Source organism: Engraulis encrasicolus, chromosome 20, assembly GCF_034702125.1.
Source record: "Engraulis encrasicolus isolate BLACKSEA-1 chromosome 20, IST_EnEncr_1.0, whole genome shotgun sequence".
Lineage (NCBI taxonomy): Eukaryota > Metazoa > Chordata > Actinopteri > Clupeiformes > Engraulidae > Engraulis > Engraulis encrasicolus.
In genome coordinates, this window is record NC_085876.1 from 40,032,412 (window position 1) to 40,051,831 (window position 19,420).

General features: G+C 41.9%; 1 protein-coding gene across 1 annotated transcript; it reads right to left on the reverse strand.

Moving 5' to 3' along the window:
* Positions 1-10,350: 10,350 nt before the first annotated feature.
* On the reverse strand, positions 10,351-18,437 carry lix1l (limb and CNS expressed 1 like). The gene is made up of 6 exons (XM_063185942.1): positions 17,833-18,437; positions 16,252-16,415; positions 14,906-15,046; positions 13,812-13,907; positions 11,818-11,895; positions 10,351-10,855 (listed from the first exon to the last, which is right to left on the reverse strand). The coding sequence occupies exons 1-6, from the start codon at positions 18,206-18,208 to the stop codon at positions 10,598-10,600; spliced, it is 1,113 nt and encodes a 370-aa protein (XP_063042012.1). The 5' UTR covers positions 18,209-18,437; the 3' UTR covers positions 10,351-10,597.
* Positions 18,438-19,420: the final 983 nt, after the last annotated feature.

Sequence of the window (19,420 nt, forward strand, 5' to 3'; positions counted from 1 at the left end):
TTGTGTGTCTCAATAGATTCTCTCAAGCAGAAAGACTTAATCCTTTCAATGGACAACAGAGGATTTGACAAAAAGATAAAAACACCTTAGAATTTATGCATTCGTAATAAATGACTGAGACATTTTTACACCACATAGACAGATGGACACTTCACTCTGGTTTTTATAGTTGTTTTTTGCTATTGTCTCTTCCTGAAGCTAGGCTTAAATTTGAATAATGGCATGCATGTGATTTTTTCACATCGCAAATTCCCATGTGTTTTGTGTACAGTGCGCAATTTACACATTTTGATGCGTTAAAAACACAATTGACATTGATGGTGAGAAATACTTAATTAACAATATTATTAATGATAGTGAATACATGATTGTATCACTATCATTATTATTTGAATGAGCTGAAACGGTTTGAAGCAGTCACCTGAACGAACAGCTACACCAAATGCTCCCTATCAATGAAGTCTATTACTCCCTGCCTCTGTGTAGGAGGCAGCCGCTAATGCCTGTGGTCGAGCCACAACCCAGAGATTAATGAGGGAGACTAGAGGAAGCTAATAGTGCTAGCGTCAACCCTGAGGTAATGAGTAGACTCTTATCTGCTCTTTACTTTGCCAATAAATAGCAGCTTTATGAGGATGAAGGACTGATGGTGGAGGAAGAGGAGGAACAGGCCTGTCACACAACCAGGCAAGCAAACTAGGCAATCACTTATAGGCTACGTATAGAACAGGGCTAGACACTGGCACCTGCCAACCGGTCAAATGCTGGTGAAACTTGGCTGTGGCTAGTAATACTTTTAGTGTCAATAGCCAATTTGGCTGCCAGCTCATTCCTAGGTATGACATGCGCATCATAGTAGCCTATGTTCTGTTGTTTGCCCCTTGTGTATCAATTGTTTTTATTTCAGTTCAAGAAAAAGATCAGGAACTCATTTCTATTTAGGCTACTTGATATTCTTCCAAGTAGAAAGCTATACAATCATCCTGCTTTAGCACCTCATCTTTTGAGGTTCGATGTAGACTGTCATGACAAAGACAAAAAAAACCAATATATAATCTGTGGCTAGTGGAATACCTGAATGGCTAGTGAGTCAGGAAAACCACTAGCCACAGTGGCAGGTGGGTGAAAGTTAATGTCAAGCCCTGGTATAGACCCTCAGCTGGAAAGGGGTAGCTGCTAATGACGCATTATGTACTTGTATTCAAATGAAAGCGATGACAACTTTGTGAGTGTGGCAGTACTTTGGGGTTGAGGCCCCCCAAGTCCCTCTTAGCCTAATACACAGTAGGGCCCTAAAGACATTTGAAATGACCCGGAGGAGGATCTGCCTCGGCGTAATGGTAGGCCTAATTAAGGGAGAAGTGGAGTTGTGATGGTGCACTTGACTGACACAGTCAGTGAGACGGCAGTTAAATTTCAAGTCCAAGTTAGGGATGCAAATTATCGATTAATTCATTAATCATTAGTTGATAGCCTTATCGATCAACTTACGATTAATTGATAAGCGGCGTTTTCCCCCCGAAATCTCAATGTTTCTCGGAAAAAAACTACTAAATCTAAACATTTTAATAAAAAAATGAGATAAAATACCACATTTAAGTTAATTCTATTTCAATTCTTTAATCCAAAGGTGATTTAAATATTCCCACTATTCACACCCCTCTTCACACACACTCTTCACATGCCCATTTCACCTGGGTCTCTTGTCAGTTGTATTATCGATTAATTGTGATTAATGTTTTTTAATCGATTGATTGATTGATCGATTAAAGTCGATTAATCGATTAATCGTTTGCATCCCTAGTCCAAGTAGCTGTTTGATTGAAAAGTTTAGAGAGGCTACATTTCAAGGAAGAAGTCTTAGTTATTACTGTACAGTAATATGACTGCTGTATTCTACTATACTGTATGCACTATGTGCTGAATTCTTTTTTTCTCGCCTTTTGTCTTTCATTGTGATTATTCATTTATTATCCAGTTCTAGCTTTCACTGAACCATTCGTTTGTGATGTGTGTTTGTGTTTACAGTACATTTCTTTTATTTTGCCTGACACAGCCACTTGAGTAACACTGGTAGTAGCACCATCTACCTCGTTAACAAAGGAATTCATTCAGTGGAATCCATTTCTACCTAGCCTAGCAAAGGTCACAGAGACAGATGAAAGGTGATTTGTTGCTGTGGTGCAACTTGGCCACTGAGCTTAACTAAACTCCTGAACATTATAGAGACAAAAAGCAGACAAATGAGGCAATTACCTAGGGTCCTTTAATAACTTGTTATGTAGGCTACTTGTATTGAAATGACAACAAGGACAACTTTGTGAGTGAGGTAAAACTTCCCTTAGCCTAATTAAATGATTCTGCTAAATCTCCCTTGATGGGGAGCTCTCACCAATATTTTGAAATGAAAAAGGGGCTCCAAACCCCTTGAAAAAAATGTGGTCTTCTTGCTCTTACTGAATTATTATCAACTTACTGTGCATTAAGGGTTTACAGACGTCAATTCTTATTTAGGCCTACTGTAAATGCACTAGAACTTCAACTTATTTAGGAAAATATGAATTTGCGAGAAAACAGATACTGTGAGTATTTGTTATATCTTGTCTGCATATAGTTATTTAAAAGTTGGTTCACTCGTATTGGACAAAGAAGTCAATGAAGTTAATGCAATTATTTTTTTATGCCCATAATTGGCAGAAAGTGAAAATTCAAGGTTTCGAGCACTGCTGTGTTTGCTAGTCATTGACAAAGTCAAAGAAATAGCCCAATAACCTACTTTTAAAGTTAAACCATATACATTGTAGCAGCAATGATTTAAGTGAAACACAGCCAAAAAAAAACAACTCCCATTGATCCACTTTAAACGATTGACTTTCGTTTCACCCCTTTGTTCTCTAATTCTGCTTTTAGATGGCACCAGTAGCTGAAGGCCATATGTGTGTGGATGGGCGGCTTTGATATCCCAAAAGGTAATGGCACTTTTGCTTACAGTCCACTAAGCGCAGCACTCGTCCATCGCCAGTGTTGTCTTTTGTCAGTCTGCTGACCCCAATTAATAATGATTAGCCTGTCCGAAACATACAAATGGAACGATAAAAAACAGCCGAAGCTGACTAATTAATGGCAACCATTTCTGCTAATCGTTGATAAACAAGAGACCACTTAGTCTTGATCACCGCCATTTACAGCAGTTCAATCAAGGTCAGCACTCTTTTGGGCCCCCCCTCCAGCCAAACCGATGTAAACCCAGTTCAGGTCAGTTCAGACCGAGTTTTTTTTTGTAGAAATCGGGACTGTATCAAGCAGTTTTCTTAACATGTTTGTTCACATTATTAAGGAAAAACTGCAGAAACACATCATGGGCAAACTTGTGGAACAATGCAGTGAATGTTTGAGATCATGATAACATTGAGTGCAATTTGTTCTTCTAATCTAAGGCATAGCAATGTCCATTACAATGATCTACAAATCTTTCAGCATAAAACACTTTATCAATGTTATCATGCTCTTTTATAGCCCCGAACCACTGGCCACCATGACAGAAATTCAAATATCTTACTTCATTTTGGCCTCCTACCATGACATTACTAGCGTTAGGATATTGGTAATTTCATCACCAGACATTGACAATAGTATGTGTGTGATTGTTTTTTCATTGTGTCTTTTGAAAGCAATGCTCTATCTAACTGTGTGTAACTCTAACGGACTGTACATAGATGAACAACGCGACTACGGCACTGCTGTCTGTAACAGTATGTAGTGATGAATTTACATGGACACATACAGTACAGTCATCATCAGTCACAGTCATCATACACTTACATAGTTAGTGAGAGCACTGATATTGTATATGTCAGTGATTCCCAACCTATGGGCCTGGACCCACTGGTGGGCCCCGAAGGTATTCCAAGTGAGCCTTGAAATCATTTTCCAAAAATAATAATCATATTTTGGTGTGTGTTGTGTTATTTGAGTTTTATTCTTAATTGGGTCAGAGGTGGGCCTCGAACATTTTTGACCATTTCGAGTGGCCCCCAAGTTGAAAAAGGTTGGGAACCCCTGGTATATGTAATGTAGCATACTATAGTGAGCTCAATCACTTGGCTGATATGATCGTTTTGAACATGAGAAAACATGTCTATTTTGTAAATATGGACAGTGGTGTAGTCTACTTATATTTGAGCATTTTTTGAAGTGGGTATACTGTATATACTTGTGCTATTCAAAACAATGGATCAATCAATTTTAAGTGGGTATACTGAAATCCCTGAAATTTAGAAGTGGGTATTCTCCGTATACCCGCGTTCTATGTAGACTACACCACTGAATATGGAGAAATCAGGACCAATGGGCTGAAAGGTTATCATCTACACCTTTTTGTCTTTTATTGTTATATGTACTATTTGTTTGTTCTCTACGAACTGTCAGTTAGTCAGCTGTCAGTATATGTTACATGTTTCTATGTTTAGTAGTATACATGTGCAGGGCCGGATTAAGATGGCCTGGGGCCCCTAGGCTGTGGTTGCTGTGGGGCCCCCAGAAAACAAATTTTGCGACAAATGTATATAGGCAGGCAGTGACATAATTACGTGCTGGGAATTAAGGATAGCACGTCTACCAACTCTACTGAGCATGACATATGAAGTTTTCAATATTGCATCTTAATTCTGCAATTTTTCACTTTTTACCAATCAGGGGCCCCCTGGCAGGTGGGGCCCCCTAGGCTGCAGCCATATCTAGCCTGTGCATTAATCCGAACATGTGACATGTGTGTCACCTGTCTGTCTACTGTGCTGTGTTTTTGGTGTATATCACACTCTCATGTCCAAGGCAAAATTTCTCTCTTGAAGAGACAATAAAGGATCATCTTATCTTATCTTATCTTATCTTACCTTGTGACAGTATGGCAGAGTCGAAATTGTCCAGATGAATTATGAAAAAAACTGTTAAATAGATATTATATCATGAAAGCAAACAAAAGTGTACAATCATCACAATGTGAAGAGCTTTGAACATTATATTTTATGTTCCATGAATTGGAGAATTTGTAAGCATTTCACCACTGGCTATACCTATGTAGCTAAGTATGTGATAAATAAAACTTCAACTTGAAGTATAGATGTTTGTGCTCAGCGTTTGGGTGTCTGTGTTGCAGTACAACAGGTTACAGTCGGTAGGTCACTAAAAGAACTTGAATGCAAGTGCATTTTTAATATTTTTATGTATAAAAAATAAAAGGTGGATCACTACCAAAAAAAAAATGCAAAATGCAATTTGCTTTGCGCTGCAAAATGCTTTACAAAAATGCAAAGTGCATTTTTCGTTGTATTAAAATATATGGATAAAAATCTATTTACAAAGGAAAATATTAAAAAAGAAAACTAGATAGATCATGCTTAGACATGCAGAATCGCAGTGAAATTCAGTGTGTAAGCCGCGAGAAGAAGACTAGTAATCATTGGTGACAATTATTCACTGTCATACTGGCACCTGCTGGCCTGATGAGAGAATTGCTTCCAGTCAACATGTCCTCGTGAGAGTCTAATCCAGGGGTTCCCAACCTTTTTCAACTTGGGGCCCACATTGTCAAAAATGTATGGGGCCCACCTCTGGCCCAATTAAGAATAAAACTAAAATAAATCAACAACAACACACATCAAAATATGATTATTATTTTTGGAAAATAATTTCGAGGCTCACTTGGAATACCTTCAGGGCCCACCAGTGGGTCCCGGCCCATAGGTTGAAAACCACTGGTCTAATCTTATCAGTCTAAAACTGTAGTTCTCAACCTTTTTTGATGAAATGCCCCCCTGACCTTATCATGTGCATGCAAACGCCCCCCCTGACTTCATCATAAGCATGCCAACAACCCCCTGACCTCACCATAAGAATTCCGATGCCCCCCACCCAATAGCATGATGTTTAGAGGTTATGACAACAGCACTAACTTACAGTCTAATAATAATAGTAATTTTCTGTATGGTATTGTTGATTGATTATGGTGTATGGTTATTATACAGCCGTCTAGCATGATGTGAGGGCTTCTATTCACTTTGAAAGAGCTTTCCCAACACCCTCATTAACCCACCTCTATATTAGGGCTGCACAATTAATCGAAAATAATCGAAAATCGTGATAAATTAGTGAAATCGAAGTAGAAATTTGAATCGTGGCAGTAGTGACCTACTTTTGAGAGCGTCCTTGAAGCCAGAACATACTGACAGGCTGGTGTTTCTGGCCAGAAAGTTTCGTGCTATTGCCTTTACATAATTATTACAATTCATTTTATTTTGCCCCCGTATATAGTTCATTCTTGGTTATGTTTCATCTTGTTATAATTTTCAAAAAAATCTGCAAAAAAACAATAATCGTGATTAATAATCGTGATTACGATTTTGACCAAAATAATCGTGATTATGATTTTTTCCATAATCGTGCAGCCCTACTCTATATATTCTTTTTTCACACCTAGACATTTCAGGGGAGCCCATTTGAATTCCAGACGACCCCCTGGCATATGGGGTCCTGACCTCAGTGTTGAAAAACACTGGTCTTAAGTCCATCTGTCCACAACTAAACCCTTGTGACACACACACACACACACACACACACACACACACACACACACACACACACACACACACACACACACACACACACACACACACACACACACACACACACACACACACACACACACACACACACACACTTTGCTGCTGAGAAAACACAGGATGGCTTAGGATGTAAAGGATGTTTTTTTTTTACAACGGATAAACACAGAAAACAAAGAACAAAGTCAATATTTACTTGGGCTACTTTATTTGTTGCCTTTTATGTATAAAAAACCTACACTGATTTAAAATGCTTTACAATTTGTGATACAAAATATTTTTTAAAAAAATGGCTGTATAAAATTTTGAATACATCGTTTCCGCTCCAAAAATTATACTTAAACATGCAATTCTGAAATAATAGGCATCTGACTATTGAAGTGGGGATTCCCCCCCCCCCCCCCCCCAACAAAATAATGGTAACAATGGTCTTTTTGCCATTTAGAAAACGCAACATCACTGTAAAATTGTTGTTACGAAAAACAGAGGTGTGGATCACATAACAGTCTGTATGTCACAAATTCCTTTTTTTTTTCCTTATTTAAAAATCACAACCTGTAGCCATACTTTGTTTATATACGAGACAATCCCACATTTACATATTTATGTGGGTAAATATAAATACAAGGGGCACACAAAACAATACATAATGCAAACAAATAAAAATAAAGACTTATTTTGAACAGAGGCGTCATTCCCAATTTCAGAAAGTAAATAGTCCAACCACATTTTATTTCGAATGCTGAAGATGCTATTGAACAGCTGATCTACCTGTAGGAATTGCTTATTACAATCAGCTGATTCACAGCTGGATGCATCATATGTGTGGCATGGTTTTTACTATCAAAACCTGAGACTGATACCTCCGCTTTTGACACCTTTCTGATCCATTGCTGATACACAATGAATGAATACATAGCATGTGTGATACATTTTTGAAGTGTATTGTAGTGTAGTGGGGTTATTGGCACAACTATGGGTGCTGTAACAGCTGATATATTTACTGTATGCATGTATGTGAATGAGCTGTACGTCAAGGCCATGTGCCTATTTGGAATCTCATCACAGGCAAACGTGTGTGTGTGTGTGTGTGTGTGTGTGTGTGTGTGTGTGTGTGTGTGTGTGTGTGTGTGTGTGTGTGTGTGTGTGTGTGTGTGTGTGTGTGTGTGTGTGTGTGTGCGTGCGTGCGTGCGTGTGTTTCGCAAGTTATTTACGGTATGGGTGGGACCTTGAGTCGACGTCCCTACAATACACGAGGCAATATGACATCAAACGCAAAGCTAAGTTAAGTCATAAAAAAATGATTGCACTTCTGTTCATATGGCTTTCTTGTCTTCCTCTAACAAGGTCAATGTTAAAATCCTGACCGCCGACTCCACCACCCCCGACCTGTTGGCCAAATCAACGGCACTGTCGTGCCGAAAAGCGAGTCCCTGCCAGAACACGAGTGCCCCCATTGAAACCAATGACATTTTTTGAGAGAAAATTATACTAATTTTTGCTGAATGAATTACATAATTTATGAACTAAAAATATGCCTATGAAACATTACTCGTCCTCCACTTAATATGAGCTATTTGAATGAAACCGTAACATTTGTTAGGACAATTCTTCGATTCTTTTATGGAAATAATATTGAAATTGTAACCAGCTCTTTGTAATACTTCCAGAAGGAATGTAGATGCTTTATTGATAGGCTTTCCATTTTAAATTGTGTCGGATTTGTCTGCAAAAATGGGTAAAAATATCTGAAAAATTGGTCATTGATTTCCATTGGTTTCAATGAGGGCACTCGTGTTCTGGCAGGGACTCGCTTTTCGGCACGACAGCACCAAACCAAATATCCAAGAACTTTATCAAAAGCGGTCATGTGGGTATGGAGCTGTGCTTTGAGTCCCTTGACAATACCTTGAGAAATACCACATTGTTAACACTTTTGAACCTATTTTTATTCAAAGAGCTGGTTACATTAATATAAAGATGGTTATTACCATATATTAACAGCGTAATCAGCTTGTGTTTTATGTCAAAATGTCAGCAAAGTTGGAAAACAGGAAAACAAAAGGACTACTCCTGTCCCAAACAAGTCATTTTGACAGCAAGGCAAAACCCTTATCCTTTGTGCACAAAAAATGAGGCAAAATAATAAGTTTGAGCTCTATGCCGATAACAGACCAAACTTGTAGTCACTTTTGTTCCTTTGACCTAAATAATTTCAGAAAAAGAATTTGTTTTGAGTATTCTCATGAATATGATACCCTGTCCATGTCAATGAACACAAGTTCATTTGTGATTGCTCTTTGTCGTCTTTGCTAACAGCTTGAATGTGAAGACATGTTCCAACACACCAAGGGTGTGTTTCTCGAAAGCGTAGTTGCTAGCCAGTTAGCAATGTGGGTAGTTGGCGATGGGAAATTGCATCGCAAACAACAAAGTAGCTAATGAAGTTAGCAAATATGCTTTCGAGAAATGCACCCCTGATTTGGCATGCAATGTAATGGTGGTAATACTCAGTCACATTGCTCACATACAGTAGGCCTAATAAGTGCACACTAAGTGGGATATTGACAACTGAATGCTACATCTTACAAAAATAAAAAAGTGGTTCATAAGCAAAACGTCCTTCAAATGTGAAAAATAAAGGACAGTACACTGTCGTATTTGATATGTTGAATGTATCGGATCTCCCAAACTAGTGTCAGTATCAGACAACATAAAAGTTGTTTGAACTTCTGAAAACTTTACCGGCTGTGTCATTGTAGGAATATGACATAATCCTTTGACTGTGGCAACTTCCAAAGCAATATAATCTTGCTTTACACCAGCAAAATAGATATAGGCATTTTGATGGTTACACTGACAGACATTGGTCTATATTTTGGCTTGCATCAGGTTTTTTGTTCTCGTTTAAAAAAGCAAAATACAAACAAAAAGTAAGAAATTGTCTCTTACAATCAAGAGTGGCTTAGGGTCTTCATGAAAAAAGCACCACCACGGCACACACCACACACTCCCCAGCCAACCACAGTGTGCCAAAACAACAACAGCTCCTCCCCCCCAAAACACACACACACACACACACACACACACACACACACACACACACACACACACACACACACACACACACACACACACACACACACACACACACACACACACACACACACCACTACACACAGCGCTCTAGCCCCATGATTGTACATCCTATGGACAAAGCATGGTTCAACAGATCTGAAGTCTTTTCAACTGTCAATTTCGAAAAATTTTCGAGAAATATAGAAAAACAGATGACAGACATAGGATATGCTCATTGGCAATTCCAACCAGGAAGTTTTTTTTTTTCGATTTCAAAATCGGCATCAAAATGCCTCAAATTCATTTATATGGATGAATTCAGAACCTTGTTGTCCATTTTAATATACCACCATTGTTCCAGCTAGTCCATAGTAGACAAAAAGGGACAGCGCCAGTGTACTTGTAGTTACAAAAAAAGACACACACACACACACACACACACACCTCCACCATGCACCAACAGACAACAACAACACACACACACACAAGCGCTGCAGCAGGCACCAAAATCCCTCAGGGGAGGCGCAGGGGAGCGTGGCTGTGTAGCTGACCCCTCCCAATTGTCCTTTACAAAAAAAAAGCACCACTATGGCACACCGCACACACCTCTACCCCTACAAACACACCCCCAGCCCCACTCCCACTTCCACACCACACCGGCGCTCCGCGGCCGCTGCCACCACCACCACCACCACCACTAGTGGTCCCTAGCAAGCGCAGGGGAGCGTGGCCGTGTTGTTGGCCCCTCCCAATTGTCCTTTTCGGAAAAAAAGCACCACCACAACACACCGCACACACACACACAGGCACCACCACCCCCATCCCCACCCCCACACCACACCACACCACAACCACCACACCGGCGCTCCGGCCGCTGCCGCTAACACCACCACCAGCGGTCCCTAGCAAGCGCAGGGGAGGGTGGCCGTGTTGTTGCCCGCTCCCAGTTGCCCCACGGCCAGCATGAGGATGTCCTTCTTCTCCTTGTAGAAGCGCAGCTCGCGGCCCGCCAGCCGCGCGTCCTCCAGCTCGCGCTCGGTGGCCGCCAGCTCCCGGTTGATGGTGCTGGCCACCACCTGCTCGCGGTTCACCCAGTCAGCCGCCATCTGCGTGCGCATGTCGTCGTCCAGCGCCCGGTGCGAGTAGTGCGCCAGCACCTCCTGATGATGGAACACGGAAAGAATAAGGAGAATGAAGGAGAGACACGTAAGATAATTTAGCACATGTGTAGTTAGTAGTTTGCTGCCCTATGCGCCGAATGGCGTGATGGTGTTAAGTAAGTAAGTAGTTAGTAGTAGAGTGCAGTGACAATAAAGGCCACTCTATTGCTTTATATTATATTATATTATATTATATTATATTATATTATATTATGTAATATAATATAATATAATAGAATAGAATAGAATAGAGTGGCTTTTATTGTCACTGGGGGTCCTGACCCCTTGTTTGGGAACCACCGAGTTGCAGTCTGCAGTGCACCCACCACCAGTGTCGCGCAAGTGGGCCATCGGCTGTTAACACCAACTGGCCATGACCTGACCTGTCCCCATAGTGTGAAAATGCCTAACGAGGGGGACATGGACATTCCATTACCTAATTGGTTTAGTTTTATGGACACATTTAATCAAGAGCTTGTGCACTAGCGTGCACGACACGCACACACCATGTGCACAGTAGCCCATTCCATTCTTGGTTTCACCTACACTACCATATGTTGAGCCATTAAATTAAAGCAACAACAGTGCCTCTTTTCCACTGCCCGTTTTCTGGTAGGTCTACAGCTCGACACAGCGCAACTCGGCCACCACTTATAGCTCTTCGATTGAGTTGTGTTGTGCCCAATCGAAAAGCAAAAAGTGGTGGCCGAGTCACGCTGTGTCGAGCTGTAGGCCTACCAGAAAACCGGCAATGGAAAAGAGGCATAAGTAGATTTCCACTTACCGGTACTATTTCTCTGCTCGACGCAGCAATCATTATTCTCTAGAAATATGGTGTCTTTTTCATACAACATTCTTGTAGAGTGCTACCAAATACAGTGATGAATGGTATTTCAGGGAAAAAATGTGATGAATAGGAAATATGTAGATTGCGGCAAAACGTAGATTCCATTCCACAGTACCTGGCGGGAACACTGCCTCTCCCTCATGGCCTTCAAGCTGCCATTCCAGTGGAGCAGCTGGAACACCGTCATTAGTTCCTACACAGCCAATCCAAGACAAATTACATAAGTCACAGAGAAATGCGCCTCACACAGTTACACATTGCTGTTATTCAAGTTAAAAAGTAGCAAAATGTTAAGCTGCGAGGGAAATGTATCATCTTTCAATGTGTCAATGGAGCAGCAAGCAATAAAGCAACAAGAAGCAAAAATACGTGCTGCACCCAGAGGCCATTTAAGGTGAGATTTCAGTGAGGTAAGGTAAGCTTTATGTGCCCATAGCTCAGGGCTGCCTGCCATTAGAAATGGCCATTGGATGCTCTCATAATAGGCCTGGGTCCATCTCAAGCTCTAAAACTGAAAAGATTAAAAAACTTAAGCCTAAAATAGCAAATGCCATTCCAATACCGATTGAAGGTTAATGGCAGGGCTGGCTGTTTCACCACACTTTTAGACTGAGCTTAAACTCTGGCAAAGACCCACATAGAAAGTTTTCAGAAACAAACCAGTGTTCATTAAATTCCTCTGTGCACTACAGGACAGACTGCAACCAATCAGGACATTGACTCTGATTACATAAACACGCAGCTGCTGAAGAAGCAACTGAGAATTGGTAGATTGATCAGATTCACTTAAATGCGAAATTCTACACAGCGGCTTAAGCAGAATGCCACCCAGCCACAGGTTACTGTAGATTCATGGTTGTTCATATGTTGTGGATACACTGGCATTTGTGCACCAAAAGTAAACTTTACTTAATTAAAATCTGCAATATTCAATCAGCCTTAAAGGAACAGTCCAGTCTACCCTGTTTGATTTTCACACATTTGTAGTTTTTAGTAGTAAACATGAATATGTGTATAATTTCCTTCTCAATGTGTTCAGTGCCTATATTAGTATTAGAAAAATTAGCATAGCTTAGCATAATCACTAGAAGTGGATAGATCTATTAGCATCAAGCCACAAGTGATCACTGGACGGAATGAAATAGCCGTTTTGCACTCTGATGAATTTAACATTAATTTTAAAGAGGGTTATAAGTACATTTGATGATGTTTGGCTTGGTTCCATAGACTCCCATTGCTAAGCTTAATATGAGAACACTGTTAAACTAGTATAGGCAAAACTAGGCACATGGAGAAAAAAAAAAACTGTATTCTCATATTTTACGAGGGCTTAAATATGAGCAATTTCCTGAAATTAGGTGGACTGTTCCTTTAATCTTCGCCAGGCATATGACGTGTCTGTGTCCATCTGTTTTGATCACAGTACAGTGTTGAAGATGGCGTTCTGATTCTGCTGACATAAACACATTAGCTTTCATTTTTCCTCGGTGGCAGATTTCTCAGGCAAACAAAGCAGCCGCGAATAGGAAATTTAAGCAGACTGACTGAGTGACTGTGAAGAGGCTTGAGCAGGGGTAAGGGGTGACTTAGGGGTTAAGTGGGGCTTGGGGTGGTGTTGATGCTGCTTTGAGCTGAGCTGGCTGAAAGCCCCAGAATGTCACAACATTCAAACAACGCCTCCGCCATACAAAACAGCATGACACAACCTCTCTTTAGTTTGTCAAGTAAGACCATCTGCTGCAAAGCAGACACTGTAGTAGTCATGGCATTACAGTATATGTATCATATCATAGCAGTAGCTAGCATACATCATCCGCAGGCCAAATAGCAAGCAATGCAGTGCAGGGAAGAGAAGAGCAGAGACAGGCAAAAAAGAAACCGTCAAGATTGTTTGGGTTTCCTAATTCCATTCAACATACAGAATAAACACAGAGCCCCATAAATGGAGTGAGCAGACTCAGGGTTCACTGCAAACAGATCATGCTCGAGCACCAAAATTCTCATGCAAGATGTTAGACATCTTGGCCCCGGGGGACGCTTTGATGGGATTGTTTTCTGTGCTTATGTGTCACATCGAAATGGTAAATGAGGGACCTTTAAGCGCTTTACCTGAAACTCCAGCATGGACTTTCCCTTGTTGGACTCCAGCATGAAACGGAAAGCGCCGATGCCTGTGTTGGGGTTGTCTGCCTCCTCTCTGTTGCCCTGGGAGTGACAGGATAAGAAAATAAATCGTATCTAAAAGCATACAGTAAAAAAAGCTTCACATACGACCTTGCTATTCCATTCTTTTATGATGGGTATTCTATTACAATGTATTACAATGCAGCTCCTATATTAAGACTCGTTGACATGCAGTATGCCAAAAGAAAGTTCAAAAGTTCCCAGCCATGCATACAATATGATATGTTTGAAAATAATAAGCGGTATTTAGTTAGAAATGGCTGGAAATACGAGCCAATGTAATGTCTAAGAGAACCCAGCAAACCAAACACAGCATTGTTATACGGTACGAAAGCGTTTATGTATGCAACGACAATACAAGTGTTGTTGTTGGCAGTACGAGTGCGCCATAACTGCCTACTACTTGCTGTGCATAAGGAATCTTGTACAAACACTCAGACAGCCGCCTCAGTTCCAGCTGCTGTTGCTGCAGCTAGCGTCAGCCATATGTTTTGCGTTAGGCGCATCACCGTAGCTGTTGCGAATGACATAAACACATTCCAGCGACGGAGAGTTGTGAGTGACACGAGGCAGATTGTGCAGCTCTGGCTGTGCTGAGTAGGCCCTTCTTTCCCATGCTCAGCACGAGAAAGTTGTGTACAGTATCTACTTGGAAGGAGTTTTTGGGTACATCCCAGGTGTTGAACAAAACAGTCTTCGGCAGTTTTTTTAATGAAAAAAGTTGACACACTCCTTGGGATTCTCTTTTCATAGTCGCTTTTGACTTTATTCTGTTCAGACATGGCCCCTGTTGTATACATTTGCTGTTACCAGAATGGCAATGACTAAGTCATAATGAATTATTAAAGGTTCTGTGTAATGTCTTGGTAGCACTGCTATGGTAGTTAGGTTTTTTCAATGGCTAGTGTTTTACTGTCGGCTTCCTCATATTGACAGGGTGACGTTTCGACCTTGTGGTCTTCCTCAGATTCATAACCTTTTTTTTCCAAAGGAAGTTATCTATTTAAGTCCATGCTTACGTTGAACGAGGCCAAGGCTTCGCACACACTCTTCTCGATGAAGTCGTCTGTGATGCGTCGGGAGGGGTGTTCGTTGAAGACCGAGTTCATGAGGGCAATCTTGGCCGCACTGCGTCTGGCTTCGGCCTTCGTTGGACAAAACTGCGCAAAGTACAAAAAAGTGAAGTGTTAATTCAACACTTAGAGTGCCAATTTAACATCTTATATGGCATATTTGGCCTCAGAGTATTCTGTTGAAATGACACTGTGTGTTTTTTACTGTGCAAACAAAATAATGGCACAAGGGATGGTAGATGGTATCTTGAGAGATGAGCTATCTGAGGCGCCCACAAAAATGAAAAGCCAGAGAGAGAAAAAAATGTATGTCGCATAACATTTTGATGACTACACAACTTCGTTTCCCGTCTACAAAACTCGGAGTGCAGCGGTCATGTGTTGCTCTTAACCCTTTCACGCACAGCCTCCTCTGTTATGAGCTTATTGTTACCAAAATGGTAATGACCAAGATTTAATCTGTTACCTAAGAACCTCGGTAATGTCATAGCAATGTTGTTATGATGTAGTGGAGTCAAATCACCAACAATGTCATCTGCACTAAGAGGCTTACAAACTCCAGAATGTGAACAATTGTCTACTTTCACCCACTGTGGTATTGCAAGCTTGGTTTTCAATGAAGCTGACAGGGGGGGACAAGGGGGTATTTTGTCCCAGGCCCAGGGAGAAAGGGGGCCCAGAATTGGGTCTTCATTATATTACATGTTTTGGGTCGGGGGCCCATTTTAGTTGATTTTGTCCCGGGCCTGGCCAAAGCTGTCAGCGGCCCTGTGGGTTTTGACCAAAAATGCACTGTTACTTAAGACTCTCTGTAATGTCATAGCAATGTTGTTATGATTACGTTTTTTAGCAAACAGTGAGTCGGATCACTAACACCCCCATCTGCACCAAGTCTACAAACTCCAGAATGCGGACAATTGTCTTATTCTGCCCACTGTGGTATTGCAAACCACTCAAGTGCAGTGAAGGTTCTCCATCTGGTCGCACATGCCAAAACAATTTGTCTCCCCTTCCTCACATGCTTGCACACACAGATGAACACAAACACACATGCGGGCATACACACGCACACACACACACAAATACGCTTTAGTCTCTCTCTCTCTCTCTCTCTCTCTCTCTCTCTCTCTCTCTCTCTCTCTCTCTCTCTCTCTCTCTCACATACACACACAAGCACACACATTCACTTCCCCCCATCCCACCCACACACACACACAAACGGCCGCTCGCATCTGAACTTTGACCTCTTTGACACGCTTCTGGTATTGGTATTTTTCTCCTCTCAGTGGTACCTGGAAACTCCCGAAGCAGCTGCCGCCGGGCAGGCTGACGTAGCAGACGTAGGGGGCGTTGTTGGAGGGCACCATCTCGTACACCACCAGCGCCCCGTTCCGCAGGTCGGCCCCTCGCGACTGCTTCATCTGCCAGAACTCCTGCAGAGCCTCCACCACGTTGACTGGGGGAGAGAGAAAACACACACACACACACACACACACACACAGACGCACACACGGATATGCGCATGCACACACGTACGCACGCACACACACACACACACGCGCACATGCAAACCCATTCACGCGCGCACACACAGACACACACACATACATAGACATGCACACGGCCACGCGTACACACACACACACACACCAAGCCAATGGAAGAAAATGAGGAACGTATGATGACTGTATGCAAAGTTAAAGTGTTCAGATGCCAAACCCTCTACGTGTTCAAACATCTGTAGAAATTCATTCTTAAAACAATGTATTACTGATCTTTGATTTGTATTATCAAATACATCCCATTTCTGTAGTTTACAAATTTGGTCACACGTTAACTTCAGTGGTTACTTTGGTGTTTGGTGCCAGGGATTCCCAAAGACACACTGCTGGACAGACTGGGCTAGATTTTTGACAAAAGCACGTCGAGGGTTTTGCATCCGAAATCTTCAGTTACTGAATTGAGTAGGACTTGGACTGTAGAACAACCAGGATGACCTAATGCTGAAATCAGTTGCTGTTTATGCATGAGCGGACCATGTAGTACAGTTGTGTTACGAAGTTTGGAAGCTGTTTTGGAGTGTTTGAAGTCTTGGGTTAGAATATGTGGTTCAAGGGGATTCTAAATATTTTTTGCTGTTGCAAGGTCTGCTCTCTACAAGGAAAAGTTTCTCCAAGTTTGGGAGAAGCTTAGTTAGAGTGTACGGCACACAAATGGAATGATATATTTGTTATGGTTTCCAAAATACATTTGTTGCCAACAAATCTCCAAGAAATAGTAATGTGTAGCAAAACAAGTAACTACTGACAGTGTCAGCAACAACTCTCCAAGAAACAATGTGTAGCAAAACAAGTAACTACTGACAGTGTCAGCAACATGATACACTTTGCTGGTAGGCCTACTCCAACCCAACAGTGACCTGTGATGAGACAATCTGAGGTCAGAATCTGTGCAATGAGCAGTTTGATTCTATTCCTAACTGTTAAGGGAGCCAAAACTGTTCATTTAAGCTTCAGAGTGTACGCTTCAAACCAGGGAAGGAACCCTGGCGAAGAAGACATTATTGTGTGTAAACATCTCAAGGCTTCTTTGGTTACATTGACCAGAACAGGATTCTAGCACGCGTTCCATCACGTCCCACACCGATTCTACTGTCTCCATATGTCAGGATGAATGGAGGCAGTAATCAGTCAGCAGTGTTTGAAAAAAGAATGCCCATCTATCTCATATTTCACTGCGCACGGGAATGAGGACACTGACTGAAAACATGGGTTATGTTTTTCCAAATATGCTGGACATCCGGAGACACTGGAATGCAACTGGGAACATCACAGACCAGTGATCCACATACTAGGCTCCCATACTGTACGTACCTCTCCCATAACCTTGTGTGTGTTTCGCAAAACTTCTGACAACGGCATCGACTGCCTCTCTCAACACAGCCGGGTTGGCTGGATTGCATAGCCCCGCGCTCGCCATTCCCGGAGCCCCCAAAGTAGCCGAGCCCATGGAGCCCATGGAGCCCATGACGCCCATCCCGAGGCTGTGGAACTGTAGAGGCGGCGGAGGCGGCGGTGGTCCTGGCGATACAGACAGAGGAGCCGAGGCGGATTTCGGGTTGGTGCTCGACGCTGTAACGCCGGGCCGCAACGACCGTAGAGTACCAGTGGACCCTGCTCCATAGCCCATTCCCGGTCCTATCCCAGGTCCTATCCCAGGTTGTAGACGTTGAGAGCGGAGTGATTCCATTGTCTCAGCAAAGACACGCACAGCGAAAAAGAAAAAAAGGCAAAGAAGCCAAACAAAGCGGCTACATTCGCGATAGCAAGTCAGCTATTTGGTGCGTTTGCCGCACGGTTAGGATACAAAAACGGTTATTCTTCCCCAATCTTGAGAATTAAGACACAGGTCGGCTAATCTAGGGCGCAATCCGCTTGTCTATTCCGTTAGTTTCGGTGAGGATTACATTGCCTGCCTGCCAATCTTCAGTGGGCGGAGAAAAATTCTGGTCACGGGGACAGACTAAGTGATAGGCTACACTGTAGCCTTACATTTTTTGTCTAGCCATAAATGATATTACACGCTATGCCTTTGCCTTAAAGCAAACATCCAGAATGGACACGTCCATAATCAACGCAGTTAAGTCTTTATCTGTGTTTAACTGTGTTTAACTAACTGTCAGTCTGGGGCGCCACTGCATGGGTCCAATAACCATGCCTGACAAAACTGACATGTCAAGGCCATGTTCAAGATAATATACTGGAGTGAAGAAACCATGCTGTGTGAGCATCTTATACCGGTCTATTGTGATAAGTGTGCTGCAAGCCTTTTTTCTTGTGTCCTGGGCAGGCCCATGCTCACTTCCTGCCACTTATCCATCTCAAAATAGGCATTGTTTGTTTGCGTCTTACTATTTTCAGCCCTTTATATTGGAAAAGTTTGTTTTTATGATATTCGGTCTTTGTTATGTATGTAGTCCTATGTTTGTACGTATGTATGTAGGCTATGTATACTATATGTATGTAGGCCTATTTACACAGGGCCGGTTCTAGTCAGCTTGGTGCCCTTGGCGAGCACCCACTTCCCTTTTTTTGCATTTAGAAATGGTTAAATATGTGTAAACAGCTCTGATCGAACACAACTAATCTGTGTCGCATCCATGCCCCCAAGACATTCTGCGCCCTAGGCGACCGCCTGGTGTGCCTATGCCTAGCACCGGCCCTGTATTTACATCTACAGTACCAATTTATTGCCCATAAAAATGCAGTGTTAAGTCAACACTTTGAGAGTCGATATAACAACTAGAGTATATTTGGTTCTAGAGTACCCTTGAAGTGTTGAGCCCTGCTTTTTTCATATGCAGGTCTCTTTGTGTCTCTGGAACTCTCATAGTGTCGAATAAGCACTGTTTTTATTGTGTATGCCTGTGTGTTAGTGTTTAACTTGCTAAGTGTTAAATAA

Bases quoted from the DNA above. Each gene is read 5' to 3' on its own strand.
- lix1l (XM_063185942.1), bottom strand. From the start codon at position 18,208: ATGGAATCACTCCGCTCTCAACGTCTACAACCTGGGATAGGACCTGGG. The intron at 16,416-17,832 runs GTACGTACAGTA...TCTCTCCCCCAG, and splicing joins CACACAAGGTTATGGGAGAG to TCAACGTGGTGGAGGCTCTG. The intron at 10,856-11,817 runs GTACTGTGGAAT...TTCCATCATCAG, and splicing joins AGAGGCAGTGTTCCCGCCAG to GAGGTGCTGGCGCACTACTC.